The sequence below is a fragment of the Phasianus colchicus genome, chromosome 9, assembly GCF_987193195.1.
Source record: "Phasianus colchicus chromosome 9, bPhaCol1.hap1.1, whole genome shotgun sequence".
Classification (NCBI taxonomy): Eukaryota; Metazoa; Chordata; class Aves; order Galliformes; family Phasianidae; genus Phasianus; species Phasianus colchicus.
In genome coordinates, this window is record NC_143444.1 from 30,236,294 (window position 1) to 30,254,649 (window position 18,356).

General features: G+C 40.6%; 1 protein-coding gene across 9 annotated transcripts in view; it reads right to left on the reverse strand.

Annotated features, from left to right (window-relative positions):
• The window catches only part of DOCK7 (dedicator of cytokinesis 7), a 91,500-nt gene that overhangs the window by 58,531 nt on the left and 14,613 nt on the right, over nucleotides 1-18,356 (reverse strand). For all 9 annotated transcript variants that reach the window (XM_031603646.2, XM_031603620.2, XM_031603604.2 and 6 more), the window contains exons 3-13: nucleotides 13,058-13,233; nucleotides 12,831-12,899; nucleotides 10,277-10,406; nucleotides 9,958-10,170; nucleotides 9,511-9,596; nucleotides 7,815-7,881; nucleotides 6,488-6,637; nucleotides 4,513-4,593; nucleotides 2,855-3,020; nucleotides 2,046-2,188; nucleotides 42-135 (exon numbers count right to left, since the gene is read on the reverse strand). In XM_031603646.2, coding sequence (XP_031459506.1) covers nucleotides 42-135; nucleotides 2,046-2,188; nucleotides 2,855-3,020; nucleotides 4,513-4,593; nucleotides 6,488-6,637; nucleotides 7,815-7,881; nucleotides 9,511-9,596; nucleotides 9,958-10,170; nucleotides 10,277-10,406; nucleotides 12,831-12,899; nucleotides 13,058-13,233 — 1,375 coding nt within the window. The remainder of the gene's footprint in view (nucleotides 1-41; nucleotides 136-2,045; nucleotides 2,189-2,854; nucleotides 3,021-4,512; nucleotides 4,594-6,487; nucleotides 6,638-7,814; nucleotides 7,882-9,510; nucleotides 9,597-9,957; nucleotides 10,171-10,276; nucleotides 10,407-12,830; nucleotides 12,900-13,057; nucleotides 13,234-18,356) is intronic.

The following is an 18,356-nucleotide window of genomic DNA, read 5'->3' on the forward strand; positions in this document are numbered from 1 at the left end:
CATGCTTAGTGAGCACAAGCCAGAAAGGTCTTGTTCAATACCTGTGATAGGTCTCAATCTCCGTAACACCGATGACGGCCGTCTCATGTCAGCCAGGAACTTGTACAAATCTTCATCACTCAGGCGATCACCCTCCTGTCAAAGAGATGATGTACACAACTCTTAAGGACTATGGAAATATGAATATACCATCAAATGCACACTAGCCTCTTACCTCTGACATCAGAATGTACCTTGCCAGAATGAGGTGCTACATTAGCATGCTGAATTACTGCTAATTTCTTCATCCCTTTTCCTTTCTTTTCATCTTATTAATCACCATGACAGCTGCAGGAACTTTTCATTGAAAACCTTTTGTCTCCTCATCAATATTATCTTTTTTAAAACTGAGAATGGTTGTTAGAAGATTTCCCTAAAATATCCATTTTTTAGCAAGTATAATAGCTTGAAAAAATATCCATCATTTCGATAGTGATCCTCCTTCCTTTTCCTCTGCTCTTCCTTCAGTATGAGCCTAAGAGTCATACCTGACAAAAGCATTGTCAAGAAAGGATGGGAAGTGAAAGGACTTTGTTGTCAATCTTCCCTGTGTCAGGATTCTAGTAGTTCAAAATTTTGTTATAACATTACAGAAAATGTCACTTCACTACCTTCCAACTCTCCAAAAGTAGAAGACATCTGATAATAAAGGCAATAAAACACATTAAGAAGAAAAAACCAAATGGAAAGAGAAAGTGCTCAGTGGTATTTGGTTAATTGTACTTGAAGGGATTAAAGGATACAAGACAGAACTAGAATTTGACATCCTTCTGAAAGGAATTTCCTCTGCTGTTCTGTGTCACTGAGGTTCTAAAGATACCATTTGCAGAATCCAATTTCAGTTATGCTGAGTTTCATGAAAGCACTGAGCAAAAGAGGCCGTTCATTTACATGTTTTTCACCAGTATAACTTCATGCCCTGGATTACATTTCTCCTTCTTTATGTTACTGAATTTAAGAGCAGAATGTGACTGGCTACCCACAGCGAAACTGGCACACAACCAAAACAGTCAGAAAAAAAAAGAGAGCTTAATCAGCTTCCAATATATAGAACCACATCTTTGTAATCCCAATGATCAAGGAATCAGTCCAAAAAATATCTGGTTGTACACTATTAAATCCATTTTATACACGAAGGTGACATTCAAATAATAATTTTCCTTAACCAGATGTGGCATTAAGCAAACCTTAGAGAAAATTAATGAACTGAAACCATTTTCTAAGCTTCACTACAGATTTTATTCTGTTTAATCATATTTTCTACTGCTTTTCAGGAAAATCTCAAGCTCTAGTTAAGAAGAACTGCCAACCAGCAAAGAAGCATGAGAAATGTTCTGGTTTTCTGGGCATCACTGGATGTGCCAACTGCAAATTACATTCATGAACCTGTTTCTGAGCCCTCCGATGGGGCTGGAAAAGATTCTCTGTCATCTAATAAAACCAACAGCATCTAGCAAGCATCAGGACAGAGGCTATGCAACTCTTGGACTAGGACTACCTGGAACACTTTTTGTGACATACTAACCCAAAAAGTTATCCTCAACTTTTGTGCATTTGCTTCTAAGAACATTTTGCTAAATATGTTTAGCAAAAGGCCAAACAGTAATTTTTTCAGCACACAGTAGAACAACCTGGAGCAAAACAAACCAACATTATTCTGGTCATTCTTCTGGACCATTTCTATTAGAATGGTTAAATCACTGTGTCATAATGATGGTTCATTCTTCAAGCAAAAACAGCAAATAGTTTCAAGTTCTGTAATGTAAATTACTCACAGTACCCTTCCTGAAAGAATCCACCTTTCAACTGCAGACCTGCTGGTGGCAGGATGAGCACACAATCTAATAAACTCACAGTGTGTTGTTCAAAGATATCCCGTGATGAGGGAACAGACATTACATACTGAAAGTATCACAAAGAATTTATTCAGATCCAAGCTGATTTCTCATGATTCAATCACTCTGTCCAAGAAGCAACTTTTTACTTAGATAGCTTTCATACAATACCTGCTTAAAGAAGTTTGTCACTGTCAGAGTAGCTGGTCTAAAACTGGTCAAATTGCAAGCCTCGTCACCGCTTGTGGTTCTCTCTAACGAACGCCTCCCAACGATACTGGAATTCCTTCTCTCTGACCATGAGCCTTTGCGTTCTTCAAAAAATAAAATAGAAAAGGAGAGTAATTTAAAAAAAAAAAGAAAAAAACAACTGTCGAAGAGCCTACCTTTGTTCCAAGCAGGGTTTTCTACACAAGAAGATAGCAGCCGCCTTTGGAAATTATGCAATAAGCGTGATAGAAGAGGTGGTTATGCTAAGACAATCACACTCCTGAGGCATCAGGAGGCTATGAAGCACAGCCAACTACTTCTGCTCCTCTCACAGCAACCTCACCCCAGTGCCTTACTGCTATTATAAAAGTCTTTATTGTGTGGAGATTTATGTGTTTCCCTTGCTCTGAAAGATGATGAAGTTGGCAGTTTTGGGGATGCTGAAGAGCAGTTTCAGATGAGCTGTGTGGTTTGCAAAGATTAATCCACTCCTTTGGAAAATGTTCATCAGCCTGTAACACTCTCACACTTAGAAGCCTGGTTTTAAATAATATAACAGATGGTTTGCTTGTAAAATCCTTGAAAGATAAATCCATTTGTTATCATGGACTTTTCAGTCTCATTTCAACCATGACCTGAGACTATCGGAAGGCCTAGGGCAGGGGGAGAAATAGGATTAAAGGAGCAATGGCAGATACAGGATGCAAATCAAGACTTCCTGACACTCTGGATTTGTCCACACTCACTCAGACAGATGCCATACACTTTACCTCCTGTGCCAACTTCTACTTCTGTGGAATCTCTTTCCAAACTTCCAGCGCTGCTCACAATGTTCATTAAATGAATGGCTGTCCATGCAAAAGGCATTCGGTATTTGCCTAGTCTTTGGCAAAACTGTTCTGCCTGACATTTCAGTTTTTCCAGCTTTTCCTTATTCTGCGGAGAAAAGATTAAACACAACAGTGTTAAAAAGGGAGCTACAGAAACAAAGGTTCATTTCACAAAATCACTACATAATAATGGCATCACTATGCATTATGCAGGCTTCTGCTTCACAGAACTGCAATCCAACCAACAGCACCAGGTAGAGGACAACCTGACAGCCAGAGCAGCTGACTGTGTGCTCTTCAGCTTCCTCCATAGCCTGCACAATCCCTACGAGCTCATCTGGCCCACCACCCTTCCAACAAAAACCAACTTTTACTCTGTGAAATCTGAAATGACCTCTCTTAACGAGATTCACACAGCAGGTGCCCAGATCACCTGGAGCCAAATGGGAAGCAGAGAATATTCCTCAACCAAGCAGTACCGTATTCATGCCACTAAGAAAGAGGGGATATAAAATGACTGCCACAATTCTGCATTTTAAGCAGCAACTTTTTGCTTCAATTCGTTAAAAAAAATCCATTGACAGAAGCTCAATAACAACACTAAGCTGTGCTACTTGCACTCCTGTAGTTCAGCACGTGCTCATGCACCTCGCTGCAAAGGAGACCTTACAACATCACCTTTTCACCTACATTCCCTGTAAATCCAAAGCCTACATTTCACGTAGGCACATTGCAACTTGTCAAACACAGGAAACTGAGAGGTTTTTACTTCTGTTTGCTGAATACCTCAGGTGAAAGATAGTTGTTTTTCACAGTGTGGTGCAGAGACATAGCTTCTTCAGCTAAAGACACGTTAGAGCTTTAGGAAGGCACAGCTTTTTTAGTGTTTCAGTGCTTGCCCCTATCCACTGCACTTTAGAAGACAATGCCCAAACTGCTGAAGGTTAATGAAAAAAATAGAATACTAAAATACACATTTTCTTATCTACCCTCACTATGTGTAAGAACAAAAGCTTTTTCCTGCTGTTCAGTACGGACCTTTAGAATATTAGCAAAAAGAAAAATCAAGAGAAAATAGTGGAAAAACAATCAGAACTGCGCTGCAATTCAAAACCAGACTTGATGGAGAATCTCCTGTTAATGTATTTTATCAGTTTATAGCCCTTCTAGAGCAAGGGAGACGTACTATGATAGAGATCAGCAGCAGACAAGTTGAAATCTTTCTGCACATTCACATCTAAACCTGCCTCCATTTGATCATGCTAAAAGCACAGAGCTGATCCTTTGGGACACAGAATTACAGATGACTGAGCTTGACGGTAACCACACATCTCCTCTGTCACCTACAAAAACTGATGACCTTTAACTATTCTTTCCTAGTGTGGCATCAAGATTCAAAGGTCTTTGACTCTTCTCTGCCTCTCAGAATTTGGCAAGTTTCTTAATTAAAAATGGATCTTTTTAATAACAGGAGCAACATCAATGACCGTTGAGATCAAGGTGAAAGAAAACAATGTGACAGTGTGCAATTTGTTAACAACAAAATACCTTAAAACGCTCATAGCCAAATTTAATCAAAGCATTTAAGAAAATGTTACCTTTGCTGCATCAGATTCTTTAAAAATCATGTAAGGCTCAGCACATTCCCCAATATCTCCCTGCTGTAATACTTTTTCAAGCTGAGAAGGGAAAATGAACCATTATAAGGACATGTATCCAGCAAGGATTGTTAAATTAAACAAACACGAGGAAACAAAAACATTCTTTCAGAAGAATTGAAGCTTGATTTTCCTTTGTGTGTCAGGAACAACCACTGCACTCAATCTGTTAGAGCCATTAAGTTCCCAGATTTCCAGCTATAATTAAATAAAGAGTAAAATACAGGTTCAGGGGGAACATATACCAATTCACTTCAGTTTAGTATGTTCTAGTGCCACTTTAAACTCATTTTTAAGGTCTGCATTGTCATCACCATCATCATTCACAGAAGACTGTTCTTATTTCGGGTTTCCTTGCTAAGGAACTACTGCAGCATCACAAGAAGGTCACTTCTACTGTGTTAAGATGCATTGTGTTAAGACACACTATTCTAAATCAATGTGTTTTCAAATCAAATAATGAATTATAGTAGCCAAAGAGTACATATTTTCTTTTGAAGCTCACTTAGCAAGAAACCCAGGTTTTGATAGAAATACCTTCCCTAGCACAAGCATCAGACTGTTTCTTTTTAGAAGCATCCTGGCACTGCATTCCAAGCTTGCTACTGTGCACATGTTAGACTACAGCTTCCATAATGTTCTCCCACACTCAAGAAGTGCCATTTGCACTCATCAATCAGTACAGGCACAAAAAGCCACACAATATAAAGAACAAGTCTACTTCCTTTCATATCTTACATTCTCTGATGAGTTTATGCCAGCAATAATAGCTGTATAAAAGGAGGATTTACAGTGAATAACAAGAAGTCCCATGCAAAAATTCACCTGGTAAAGCACACCATGCATCTGCCTTCTTTATCCTTGACTTTATCCTTTTCATCATCAAATCAAAAAATCACTTAACTAATCACTACCAGCTCCTCTTGGATCACTGGTTTTACAAGCACTAATGTGCAGTCACAAGCTCTTTTGGACAGATCTCTATTTCAGAAACACAGGGTCATCTCAACCTCCTATCTTGTGAAAATCAGAAAATCATGTGTGTAAGACATGATTTTTAGAAGGAATTTAGAGACAAAAAAAAATGGAAATCAAATTATTCCCTGAAACACCGAAAGCTTTTTTTCTCATCTGGGAATTTTGTCATGCTAGAAAGCCTTAATTCACCTTCAAAAGCTTACACTTTTGTAAGATGCAGTTCAAGAAGAACTTGTACAAACTACAGTCAACAACGTCATCAAAAAACGCTGCTAGAAAGCGAAGTATCCACTGTCTGTGAACTGAAAGTATGCATCAAAATCCTGTTTAGAGTAGGATAATATTTATGCAGAGACAAATTCAAATGCCAGTCTGACCTCGTAACATTTCTGTGCTCTTTCAAACAAATGAAAAAAAGAGAAAACTTCAATCTTTGTATACTTTATTCCAGGAGTGACCAATGTGGTATTTAATCTCAGTTATGGATCACACTCTCCTAGCAATTCAAATCTGTAAAGATACTTCAAAATCTGACTTAAGGGCATATACGTTTTTCAAAGGAGATTCTGATTGAGATATATTTTTAAATGATTCATTTCTCCATCATTTTAAGAAGTCTGCATGTCATGTCACCCGAAAACCAAGGTCAGATTCCAGAAAGCTGCTCTGTATCAAGCAAAGCTATGCACTTTCTGCACTTTTTCAATTATAATAATGTATTCCTCTACTGAACTGCTGCTGTTGTAAAGGAACTCAATGTGCTAAGTGAGAAGATTTGAAAGAAAACAAAAACTTGTTGTTCCAATGTTTATACTTCTGAGAATAAAACACTGCTTTGCAAGCGTAAGTAACAAGTTGGGGAGTGACCCACACTTGGTTTTACTTTAACATAAACAGAAGTGACAATAGTAATTAAAATTTCTCAAGCATTTCTTACCTTTATTACCAGAAACACATCTTGAGAGGGATAGGTGATTGAAAAGATGGCAGACCTGGCCAGCGTGGATATAGCAGCAGGGGGGACGTGTGGACGGAGCATTCCCTTCATTTGTTCGGAGTTTAAATCAAAGTAGAAATTTTCTGAAATCTGAGGAAGAAGTCAGATAGAGTCAGCATCAGTTCTTTCTATTTTCTGTGAAATCCTCACCAACATCAATGGTAATTTCAAGACACAAGTGAAAAAAAAAAAAACACCAACAGCATCTCGTTTCTAATCCATGCTTAAAAAGAAAAGTATGACATAAGAGCGGGACAGTAGGAAAAGAAAAAAGAAGAGGAGCAAATTAATATAAAATTTTGTCTTCCTCCTGTAAGATATGCAGTTCCAATCACTGGATTAGGAAACAACTGCTGCCTGAATTGAAGTATCAAAATATTAAAATAGAAAATGATCTGCTGGAGGAGATCATCCTGGAGGAGACAGTGAGATTTTCACACTGAAACACCAAATCCTCTACAGCATCAAGGCTTCATTCAAGGCCAAAAGGAATGTGAGCTGGTTATCAACACCAGAGGTCACTAAAGAACTGACTAAGAGAAGGAAAAAATGGAGTAATGAAATGATAAAATTGGCTTATGAAATGTGATTTAAATATTAAACAAAGTTCACATAATATTCCACATGTTCTCATCTACACAACTTAAAACTCAATGCATTAAATTCAAGTCTCAAAGAGATAAATGTCAAAATGCATATTTTTAACATTTTTCTCTCTGCTATTGCTAATATCTTGAATTAGGAAAACTAAGAGACTCTTTAAATATTAAAGATAGAACATAAATAGGGAATAAATGAATTTTGTATCCCCTAGAGCTCAGATATTGAAGACTGCTGAGTTTTGTTTCAATTTTAGCACGTATAACTTTCTTGTGCATTATTAGAATGTTACTTGGACACACAACGTGCTGAATCACAAAGAAGAGAAAAAGAAAGTCATAAAAACTTAAATAACTGAAACCTTTTATTGAGATTAAATTCTCTCCGGGGAAAAGACTTTTGAAAGCCAAGATTGGAAAAAATATATATACTGATTTCAGGCACTCACATATTAAATAATATTTTTAGAAAAGTAGTTATACTTCAACTGCTTTACCAAGCAGAAGAAGAACATGTAAGGAAGTTCATGATGAAATGCCTCCATGGCTCTTTCAACCATTTGTATCTCCCTGTCCTCCTGAAGTGTCTGTTTTCAGAGAGAAACCCCTCTGTTTTATAACACAATCTGTAACACCTGGACTGAAATGTAAAGTAATAAAAAACATACCTTTTTCTTTTCTTTAACATCATATAATGCCAAACTTGCAAAAATGGGCTCAATTTCTATCTCAAATCTTGAAAGAAAGAAACATATAGAATCAAATGACTTGCATTTTGTAACAAAGAACAACAATCTACACAATTCCCAAATCCTGCCTGGGTAAAGCGACCACCAAGCACTGTTAGTTAAGAAATCAGGAGCAGCAGAGCCAACCTAAGGGCTTCCTGTGTTGAAAAAGGAGATCTCACTCCCCTTTCCCCCCCCACTCCTCACCTGTCCTCGCTCCTATACAAAACTGAGTACAGACTGAAATGCAATTATGCCTGCAGTCAACCCATGCAACTAATGTTGAATTCACAGCAGCATCTTCCAGCACCTCATGTTCAGAGCTCTTCAGGCTGGAACTTTTTCTGCCATCAGGCAGAACAACATACAGGACTACATCATCAAACAGGTATTTTCTCTAGTTCTACAACAAAAGTGAGATTAACTTGAAAAGAAGCCTGCTTAGGTAATCTTACACTGAAAAGTAATCTTTCTCTTTTACCCACATTTCTCATTAGACTGAGAAATTCCCTGGGGAAGAGACTACATATTTCTTGTGTCATTAAGACAGCACAACCTTGGATGCTAGCTAGTAAAATGACAAATAAAGTTTCAGAGATTACTGTGGTACACAAACAAGCATGCATTTTGGCAGATCAGATATAAATTTAGAGTCAGCTCGAATAGCAGAAATCATAAATTCCCAGAATTTAACTTATTTGTGCTACAGACACCATCCTTTGGAGAGGAAGCTCCACTGCTACTGCATATTATGTTGTTCCAGTTCATAAAAGGCTGCAAAATCAGTTCATCTCTATGGCTATATTAGGTCCTGCATTACTCTACAAGCAGGAGATATGTCCCACACATATATCTCAGTTATGAGCTGCAATGTAGTCTAACTGGAGCTCTCTAATAAGAAGGGTTGACCTAACTGAGGACACAGAAGATGAATACAGCAGTGTGGAAAATCAGTTTTGTACTTTATTTCTCCAAGGGAATAACAGTAAAATTTTACCTTGTGTTATTAGAGAAGAGTTATAGGCAATGAACCAGCTGCAGGTAACCCTACATTCAGGAGCTCCACTTCATTAAACTTGTTTAACAGGTTTCTATTCCTTCAGTTAATGCTTGCTAAGTATATAAAGTCTTCACTCTTAAAGGGACACAGTCAAGGTTGTTGAGCCTAAACTTCGACAAATCTTTGATTTTCTAACACTGCAAAGTGTTAATCCTATGTTTTAAGGCTCAAGCACTTTTAATTTGTTTTTCTTGCCCCACTTACATATCCTTGTTACAGAGCTGAATACCAATGGCTGGCCAATTGGTCCTACACAAGCACAGCCAAGATGTATGCTAGCAATATGGGACAGGTATAACTACAGATTGGCTGAAAAAGAATGCAAAAAAAGCCAGGTAGAGTGAAAACCTTCTATGTTAGGCCAATATAAAGGAAGCCTCACAGATAAAATCATCTGATGCACATTACTGTGTATGTTGCACTTTACAGAATTAACCTTTAAACCCAGGACCAAATCAAAGTTACAATGTTTAAGGATATTAATCAAGATGGCAGAGTTATCCCAGAAGCATCTGGATGTAACAGACTTAAATTCTCAACTTCTATAATGTAGCTGGTTGTTGGAGTGATACTTACTTAAGAGACAAACACTTCACCAGGAGTCTTTGACCAAAGTGCTCTTTGGGTACTTCAGGAATGCTAAGTCGTTCTATAGGCTCCTCCTGAAATGTGTCACAGAAACAGCAGTTTAGAGACAAACCACTTCTACAAACCACTAATACCACTAGCATCAATCTAATCCAAGGTCTACCAACGTGATGTATTCAGCAGCAGCCACTAATAGACTAAATTAAATCCCTCTAATGTTTCTACATTACAGATATCCATAAGAGAAAATAAATCTTCAGGAAGCAGCATGTATGTAACATACTGAAAAACTCTCAACTCCTGCAAAACAGCTGAGGTTCTCATGGAAATTTAACAGAGATGATCTTGACTCTTTAAATCATTGGCAGGCTGACAGATTTCACATTCACTATATCCTCCACTTTTTTGATCTCACCCACATACATATAAAAATACCTCATCTGGAGCCGGGTGTAGTGCAAAAAGCTCCTTATGCCTATTGGACTTCCTCTGATCTTCATTGTGGTGGTCGATCTCTTCATTGGGGGTTCGGTCCAGTAGGTTTGGGAGAAGGGCATCTGGAAGGGAGTTCTTCAGATCAAAAATACTGCAAGCCCAGCTGCCCCGGGGAGTATCATCAATTGACATTGAGCGCCGTTTAAGGTCATCCTGAGATTCAACAAATTAAAAGCAATTTACAGTGGGAAAGGGATTGCACTTTTAAAATGCAACTGTAAATTAGGTTTTAGGTAGCAAGGTTTGAAAGGTACGTTACTTGTTCATCGTGGTAACTGTTGCCATCTGGAGCTTCATCAGACTCAAAGACCTGTTTGGGGAGCCCCTTTTGCCTCTCCTTCTGTTTGTCTAAAGTGTTGGGATTAAATCCAGTCCCCAGTTTGTGATACCTGAAAACAAAGCATTTCAAGTGCATTTTTAGCATTATTTTTGATCCCAAACCCAGAAGCAGAATTACAGAACAAACGCAGTGTTAGCAGTGTGGGTCATCTCAAAGCATGAATTGCTCTCTGCAAACAGTGTTCCCAGTCACTCTCCACTGTAGCTGTGTAATAATCCAACAACCAGTATTCTTGTACTACAGTGTGACTTTGTTCAACTCTAAAGCAATGCTGGGTGATGTCCAAGGAATTATTATCAATGCCCAATTAAGGGCATCATAAAATGAGCAATTGTGATGCCAAGCTTAAGACAGGACAATAAGGAGGAGATGGAAGGCCAGTGATTCTGTAGGAGCAGGAACTGGCTGGGAGCAGACAACATTAACACCATGCAAACCAAAGCACCAACACTAGGCTGGACTGCATGAAGCACTGAGGTTCTGAGTATGCTGGAAAACATCCGAGTTTCTGACTCCAACTAAAATGAGCATCTTCCCAGAGCATCTTTATAAACAGAACTGGGTCCTCCAGAGCATTCCAGAGCTCAAGAGCACTTGCTAGTAAACAATCTGTCTGCTGTTGCTGACAAGATCACATCTCTTTGACTAACAAATTTTAGGATACCAAATGGCACTGTGTCTGTATTCACACATACATATGGCCTGAGCCACAGCCTCTTTACAACACAAGCTCAGTCCATTTGACTTAAGCCAAAATAAGTCAGTTTCCAAAGTAGTGCAGGGGTTGCACCTACAATCGTTTATATCCTGCCTTGCTTCTACAATTACCACGGAAAGATAAACAGACATGGCAGGCACATAGATGTGCTAGCAGTGAATAATGAATGGAAGGTGAAAGAAGAGGAAAGCAAAGGCATATATTCATTATAAACACCATTAAACTATTCACTTAATGGACAGATTTCACCGTCCCCAAATATATTTTGGTTATGAAGAACCATAGAGAAAGATTGAAATAAAGACTATTTCCCCTGGAATGAAGGAGAAAGAAGAATAGCACAGCAGGAGTCAAGCTCTTCTGAAGCACGATGATCAGGATGTTGTGCCCCCAAATCTGGCCAAGCACTTGTAACCATCCAGTAAGAAAGACCAAGAGAAACCAGCTACCATCATCCAGTAACAGATTCCTGATCTGGTAGACAAGATGAGCTTACTTGAAAAACAATTCAATTCTTTCCAGTCGTGCTTTTGGGCTCCTGCTCTGCTACAACAGGAACCTTTTCACTTCTATGCAGTGCACTGCTATGATTTTATCACAGCAAAAACTGATAAGGATGCTTATGGAAGTGCCTCTCCTCTTCCAAAGGAGCAAGGCCTGGGCTGCAGCTCAACAATCACTCAGCACAACCTCATCCCACTCAGACAACTCCAATGCCTTTAGCTGCATGCCTTCCCTGGCACTGACCACATCTGCACAGGACAGAAAGCTTTACTGTTTCCAACTAATCCAGTGTAGGAAACACAGCCAGGTGTTAGAGATTCCACTAAAAGTCATTCAGAAGCTGTGAGGTATGCTTGCTGAGTGGGTCACACTACCCAAGCCTATTGTGCAGTCCTGGCTCTGCCCACAATGGCTAGGAGTTAATAAAACATCCTCTCTCAAGTTTCCTTTTTTTTTTTTTTTTTTACTTTTTCTTTTCGCTAAGAGGTTACAAACCACATTTTTATTAGGTCATCTTAGCACTGCAAAGCATATCTTCAGCATCCTCTGGAGCAGTGCTCTGGACAACATTAAACCAGTGAATTGTAGCAACTAGCACAAGGGCAGAGCTGTAGCTGTAGTCAAGTCATTTTAAGGTGATGCACATCACATGGATCACTTACTCCTCGACAATAGCTTTTGAAGTCATCAGACCTTCAATCATCTGAGAGAGTATGTTCAAAGTAAAGCTACTTAGAAACTTTCCAGTATAAATTAGTGCATGTTCTCTAAACAGTTAGTTCACTAGGTAAAGGCTGTAACAGTTCAAACACTATCAGGCATTTGTTTAAACTGTGCTCTTTCCCAAAGTTTCTTTGTGAACAAATATTGCAGAATGTTGCACCTTAAGGTTCTTGCATCTGCACATGTAAACCTTACATCTTCTAGGAAGGACTAAAAATGTATGAAAGAAAGCAAATGCTGACAGTAAGTTTAAATCCCTAAAGTAATTTTACATTCCCCAATATTTTAAAGGAGTTGCAGCTGATGAAAATGGCCTAGATTTTCAAAAAAGCCCTAAGGGGTTTTGATGTCTACGAGATCTAATTTTCAAAACAAAAAGCATCGGTTCAGCTAGGCGAGGCAACTAAAAGCCAAGGCACATGAAAGCAGTAGCCAGGAAAACCATTTTTGAGCTTCCTCATACCAGCTAGTCACCCTGAAAAAAACTGAAATATGAAATCAAGCTGACAAACGTCACAGGGAACTCACTTTCTGTTCACAATTGCCCAGTCTTCCGTGTAACTTCTCACACAGTCCCTCACATGAGGGTCCATCTCACTGTTAAAAGAATAAAGAACAACATCTTTAAAGTGGTAGACATGCAGACTTTCACTTCAGGCACATTACAGACAAGAATTCCAGGCTTCACCCTTGCAGATTTTCAAATGCAGAACAACTGACTCCCTTGGGCAAGGTGCTCCCCTGCCTCCTCCTACCTCTCTTCAGGAACAGCTGACACAAGCGTCCGACATTCTCGGGGGGTGTACACAACCTCAATGTCATCGGGAGGAAACTCAAGCAAGTCTCTCAAGGGGCCAGACTCGACTGCAATGGGGTGTGTGATAAGGTAGTCCTCCAAATCAACCGGGTCCACTGCTTCTGTAAGCGGCACCTGTGAAAAGGCAAGCAAAGGAAGGGTCTTAGAACAAGGAAACAAACCATGTGTGTACTGCTTTGTTTTCTATACCAGCCCTTCTGCCTTGTTGTGGAAATTTGATCTGACATCAGCCTGTAATTAACCCTAGTGGTATTAGCCCCAGTAAACAGATATCATAAAGCTATTTTTCATGTCTTATCTTTTATCTAATAGTTCTTTGGATATTTCTACTACCATCATCATCCCAAAAAAGCAAATAGAAAACCCCAATGGATCTCCCTCCGTTTTCAAGAAATCCATCAGTTTGCTTCTAAACCACGTATTACATTTTACTTGCCATGTAAATGACTTTGGATTTTTTTTTTTTTTCAGTTGCTGGTCTGATCACAAAAGGGACCTTCATTCTGATTGAAAATGCAAAAAAAACCAAACCCTCTCACACTTCAGCACAGCCTGCGGACAAGAATTCAAAGCATGGGATGATTTACCAGCAGCACATGAAGTCACAGAACCCTGAAGACTAAAGCTATTTCAAATTAAGTGACTTTTCCAGGGAACACAAAACACAACATTTCTCTGCACACTGAACTCTCTCTTCTCCTGATACTGGGGACCTTTGGGGCCCAGATTACCCAGCTTACACCCGAAGCAACTCAGCTCCAAGCAATACGGATCCTTAAAAAGCATCTTTTGAGGGCACAGAGCTTTCCCATGAAGCACAAGGAATGACTGAACAGCCTCCCATGCAGAGGAGCAGTAGCTTTCACTGGAAGCACTGTTCCCACCATAATGCAAAGAAGTTTGCAAAGAAGTGAGCTAAAACAGCCCTTCCTTTTAAATGCATAAGCCAGACATTGCATAACTGTGTATTTTAACATATGCATATTACATAAGTACATATATATTCTGATACGAGATCACCATTCTATGAGGCTGCACATAAACAGGCATTAAGAAAATGAAACATTAAAAATACATTTTGAGGAACCCACTTCTGCAGCAACTGACACGTTTCCTAGAATTCCCCAGCACATCCCAGTGAAGCTTCATATGACTCAGAAAAGCACATTAAAATTCAGCAGTTTTTCTCCTGCTGCTCTTTCCAGTCACCCAGATGACTTCTGTGGGACCAAGAAATTATCTTTTATTGGAGGTTATTTTAATAAGAACGCTCAGTACTCAAATTTTAAGCATGTTTCTCTAAAACCTTGTTACCCCTACTGAAAAAGTCTACTTTTTAAACTTGGGCTGCCAAAAAGTTCTGAAATAAATGGACTTTTTATTCAAGGCAAAGACTTGGCTGGCACAGCAGTACTGAAAGAATCACTCTTGCCACAGCCAACCTCAATGAATACTGCGATTTTCTTCAAACACAGAAGGCCAAACCTTCAGCAGGAAGACGGCACGACGCCAGTAAAGCCAGGTGAGTTAAACCAGATGACTTCATGCCAGCTGAGAATCTGAACCACGCAAAAAAAAAAACAGAACAACACATGTCTCCAGAAACTCAGTATTAAGCTTTGCAACTTACGAAAAAAGCAGAAATTAATTTCATGTATTTAACTCCAATCCTGGGACCTTTTTGTGGATGCCTCATCCCTGCAGGCATCCAAGGCCAGGCTGGATGTGGCTCTGGGCAGCCTGGTCTGCTGGTTGGCGACCCTGCTCATAGCAGGGGGTTGGAAGTGGATGAGCATCCTTTTCAACCCAGGCCATTTTATGATTCTATGATTTTTTCACCTTCTAATCCTTCACTTGGAAATGAAGTGGAGCTGTGGGATTAGCAGAACTTTTGAAAAAACAGAAGTGTTAACTGTTTTTTGCCACAGCAAAACTCACAGCAAGAATGTGTCACTGCTCTTTCCCACACAGCAGCCAGCATGTCACCACCTCACACTATCTGTTCTTTATATGTAGATAGACAGGCTGTGCTTGGCACTGGAGGACTGACAAAACTCACAGCACAGCGTCACAGTGCACTGTTGAGGAACTGCTAGAAGTCCAGGCTTTTTTCAGGAGAGCTGCTGTATTAAAGCAAATGGGGGCACAAGGGTCTGAGCAGGGCCTGCCACAGCCACACCACCATTCCCACCCCACAGCACTTCACATCTCAAATCTCACTTGCCCAACCACAGCACGATGATGTGTTTGATAAAAGAAGACCCTAGCAGCCAACACACCCCCAGGACAGCAGTGCTGTGGGGCTGTGCAGCCCAGGCCCCATCTGTGCTCTGGGCACCTCGGAGCCCTTCACACACCTCAGCATTTGGCCCAAGGTTAACGCTTCCCAATTTTCCAGTTTGTCTCTTCAGATAACTATTGTACCATGAAGATGTAAACAAACATAAAAGTCAAACCCAGAAGCCTGTATTAGACTCGCCATCTGTGCAGCCAGAAATACTGTCTAGCACCTGAGTAAACAGGCCAAACATAAATTCATGGCTACGAAGAGGAACTACTTCACATCAGACTATTGGCAGATAAAAGGCAAGCACATTATTTTAAGCCTTAGATATTTGTGGGGACAGAAGTGATGAAAGAGGAGGAGGAAACAGGAAGGAAGAGGTACACCAAAAGGTAAGTGAACCCAAATGGCATCACAGCCTTTGAGCTCAGCCACCTCTCCCCTCCAGCTTCACACTCCCACATTCCTCCGGAGCACCAGATGAGACCAAGAACAAAACCAGCACACAAGGGACTATTTTTGTATCTGCAACCTGGCCAAAGCCTCAGCCACCTGAAATTTTCCAACAAATCCATCAGATCTAGTGTGCTCTGAAAGAATTGGACGAGTTCAGATGAAGAGCAGGTTATCCAATCTCACCACCCTGGCCTTGCTGCTGACAGAGGAGCAGAACCTGTTTTATCTCATCCCCAGCCCCTGCCTGCCTCCACACAGCATCCAGAAAAACAAGGAGCTCAGCAGCCGACTGCCACAGCCTATGAGGACTGTGGCACTTCTTAGTTGGCAGGACTTTGGTCCTTAACCTCGTGCATCATCCTGACGTACAGCTGATCTCCAGATCATCACAACAACAGCACGTCCCACTGTCAGCTGCACGTGGGGAGGTTTAGAAATCTCTGCTGCAGAAATGTGGGAACATCTGAAGAGTTGTAACGCTGTTCTCTTCCACAGCACTGTGTGCTGATGGGTCAGAGAGAGCAGCATCCTGCCAGAGGCACGCAGCCTTCCCACTGCTGCCAGGAAATGCCTTTTCCACTTGTGCTGACAGCTCCTAGGAAGCAGGAGAGGTGCTTCCTCCACGTATGGAGATTGTTTTTCATCTTTGGGCTTCCAGCTGCATGGAGACAATCTCAGTCAAATATCTGCAAATGTACAGTCCTCCTACCAACCCACTAATGAAACCCAGGAAGGAAACACTGGAGTTTTGCCCTTAAAGAATTGCTGACGAGGCATCTTCATAGTCATTAGTAAGGCCCTCCAGAAACTGAAGGTGTGCAGAGGCTCTGATCATGTCCCCAGCTAGGACTAGGGGATGGTTTAAACTAACAGTGAATGTACAAGAAGGAAAGCCTACTCTCAGCATCGTGATTACTGCTCTTACAGAATAAACCTGTCAATTTTGTACAACCTGTAATTGAAGATCAGTTTTTGGACAGTCTTTCAGGTAATTCCTCAACACAGTTTTTGCTCAGTCTTGATCCTAGGGCCTGACACTGCCACCTCACTAAGGAAAGGCTCTTCTGAGGTGACAGAAATTAACAGGGAGAAAGAGGATCCTCAGCAGGAGTAAGTGGGGCACAGCCTGCTCCCTTACCAACATAACCACCAGGTACAACACATCAATGAACTGATAGTACAGAGCAAATCCAACAGGACACCCATTTTTTAAACAACCCACTCACCCTAAATCAAACACTACTTGCAAGTCATGATTCTGCATGCATCCTTAATCTGACCATGGATCCACACTCAGTCAGCTTAACCAAGATGCCATCCTCATTGATTTGGCTTATACAAACTGTTTAACACGTGTATTCCATAGGTGCATCTGTGCTGCTGCAGTTATGGCTCTCAGACGTTGCATTACAAAACCCTATTTCACTGGTTTATAACTCTCCTGAAACAGGGACAGTCAAGCTTTCTTCTTTAAGGCTGTGTTATTCTTCACTGTTATATCCTCTTAAAAGCCTGAAAATAAACTTTCGTTTCTTATCGACTTTGTCCTTTTCTAGACAGTAAACACAGTATTTTGCTGTAGTTTTAGTGCACCACTAGCCAAAATGTCTCTCCCTCCTATTTATTTCCTTTTCTGAGCACCTGTATCATCATCATCAGTTACAGAAGAAGCATCTGCTCAAATCTGGCAACAGGGGCATGAACCTCAGCTGAAGGACAAGGTATAACCTTGTGGAGACAGCAAAAGCTCTCTCTTACTTCAGCCAAGCAGCTCACCCATGGGGCAAAGGGCTGACACAGGAGGAATGCTGCACACAGGGCACCACGCTGCAACGCCCACAGCCTGTTCTACCCCATCAAGGAAGCAAAACTAGAAAGCAAAGGGCAGAGACACACCGTGGTGTTGGCCCTGTACAATTGGCAGGGATGGGGTCAGCAGCAGCTGGTGCATATGGAGAGATGAGGGCAATCAGAAATGTGCAGGACAAGGCAATTCCAGGGACAGCAGGGATGCCTCGCTATCACAGCCATGAACAGGCAGTGGTATGCTCTCCATAGATCCACTTTTTCATCAGGCTTAAGAAATGACCAAAGACGGATTTAATTAGGATCCCATTCATTACTCATCATTATGCACCCTTGTCTGAACAACCTCCTGCCCCAGTTTGCTTCCCTAATGAAGCAATTCATTAATCTAAACTAGTATCTAAAATATAAAGGTCTGTTGTTCTGGGCAGTGTGCAGAAGCCCAGTAAGGGATCACAGCAGCAAAGAGGGCAGGAAAAGGGACAATTATTATCTCCATCTCACAGACACTGACTTTGAACACAGAGAACACCCAGTGTACGTCACTGCTACGTGCCCTGACATCCACAGGCATTCCAACTTTTGCCTATGGGACTTTAATCTGTCCTCTCCCTTCACAAGCAGCTGTGCAGAGGGGATATTTGGGATATTTCTAGATCTATCTGAAAGTTTGTGCCTAGCTCACACACAG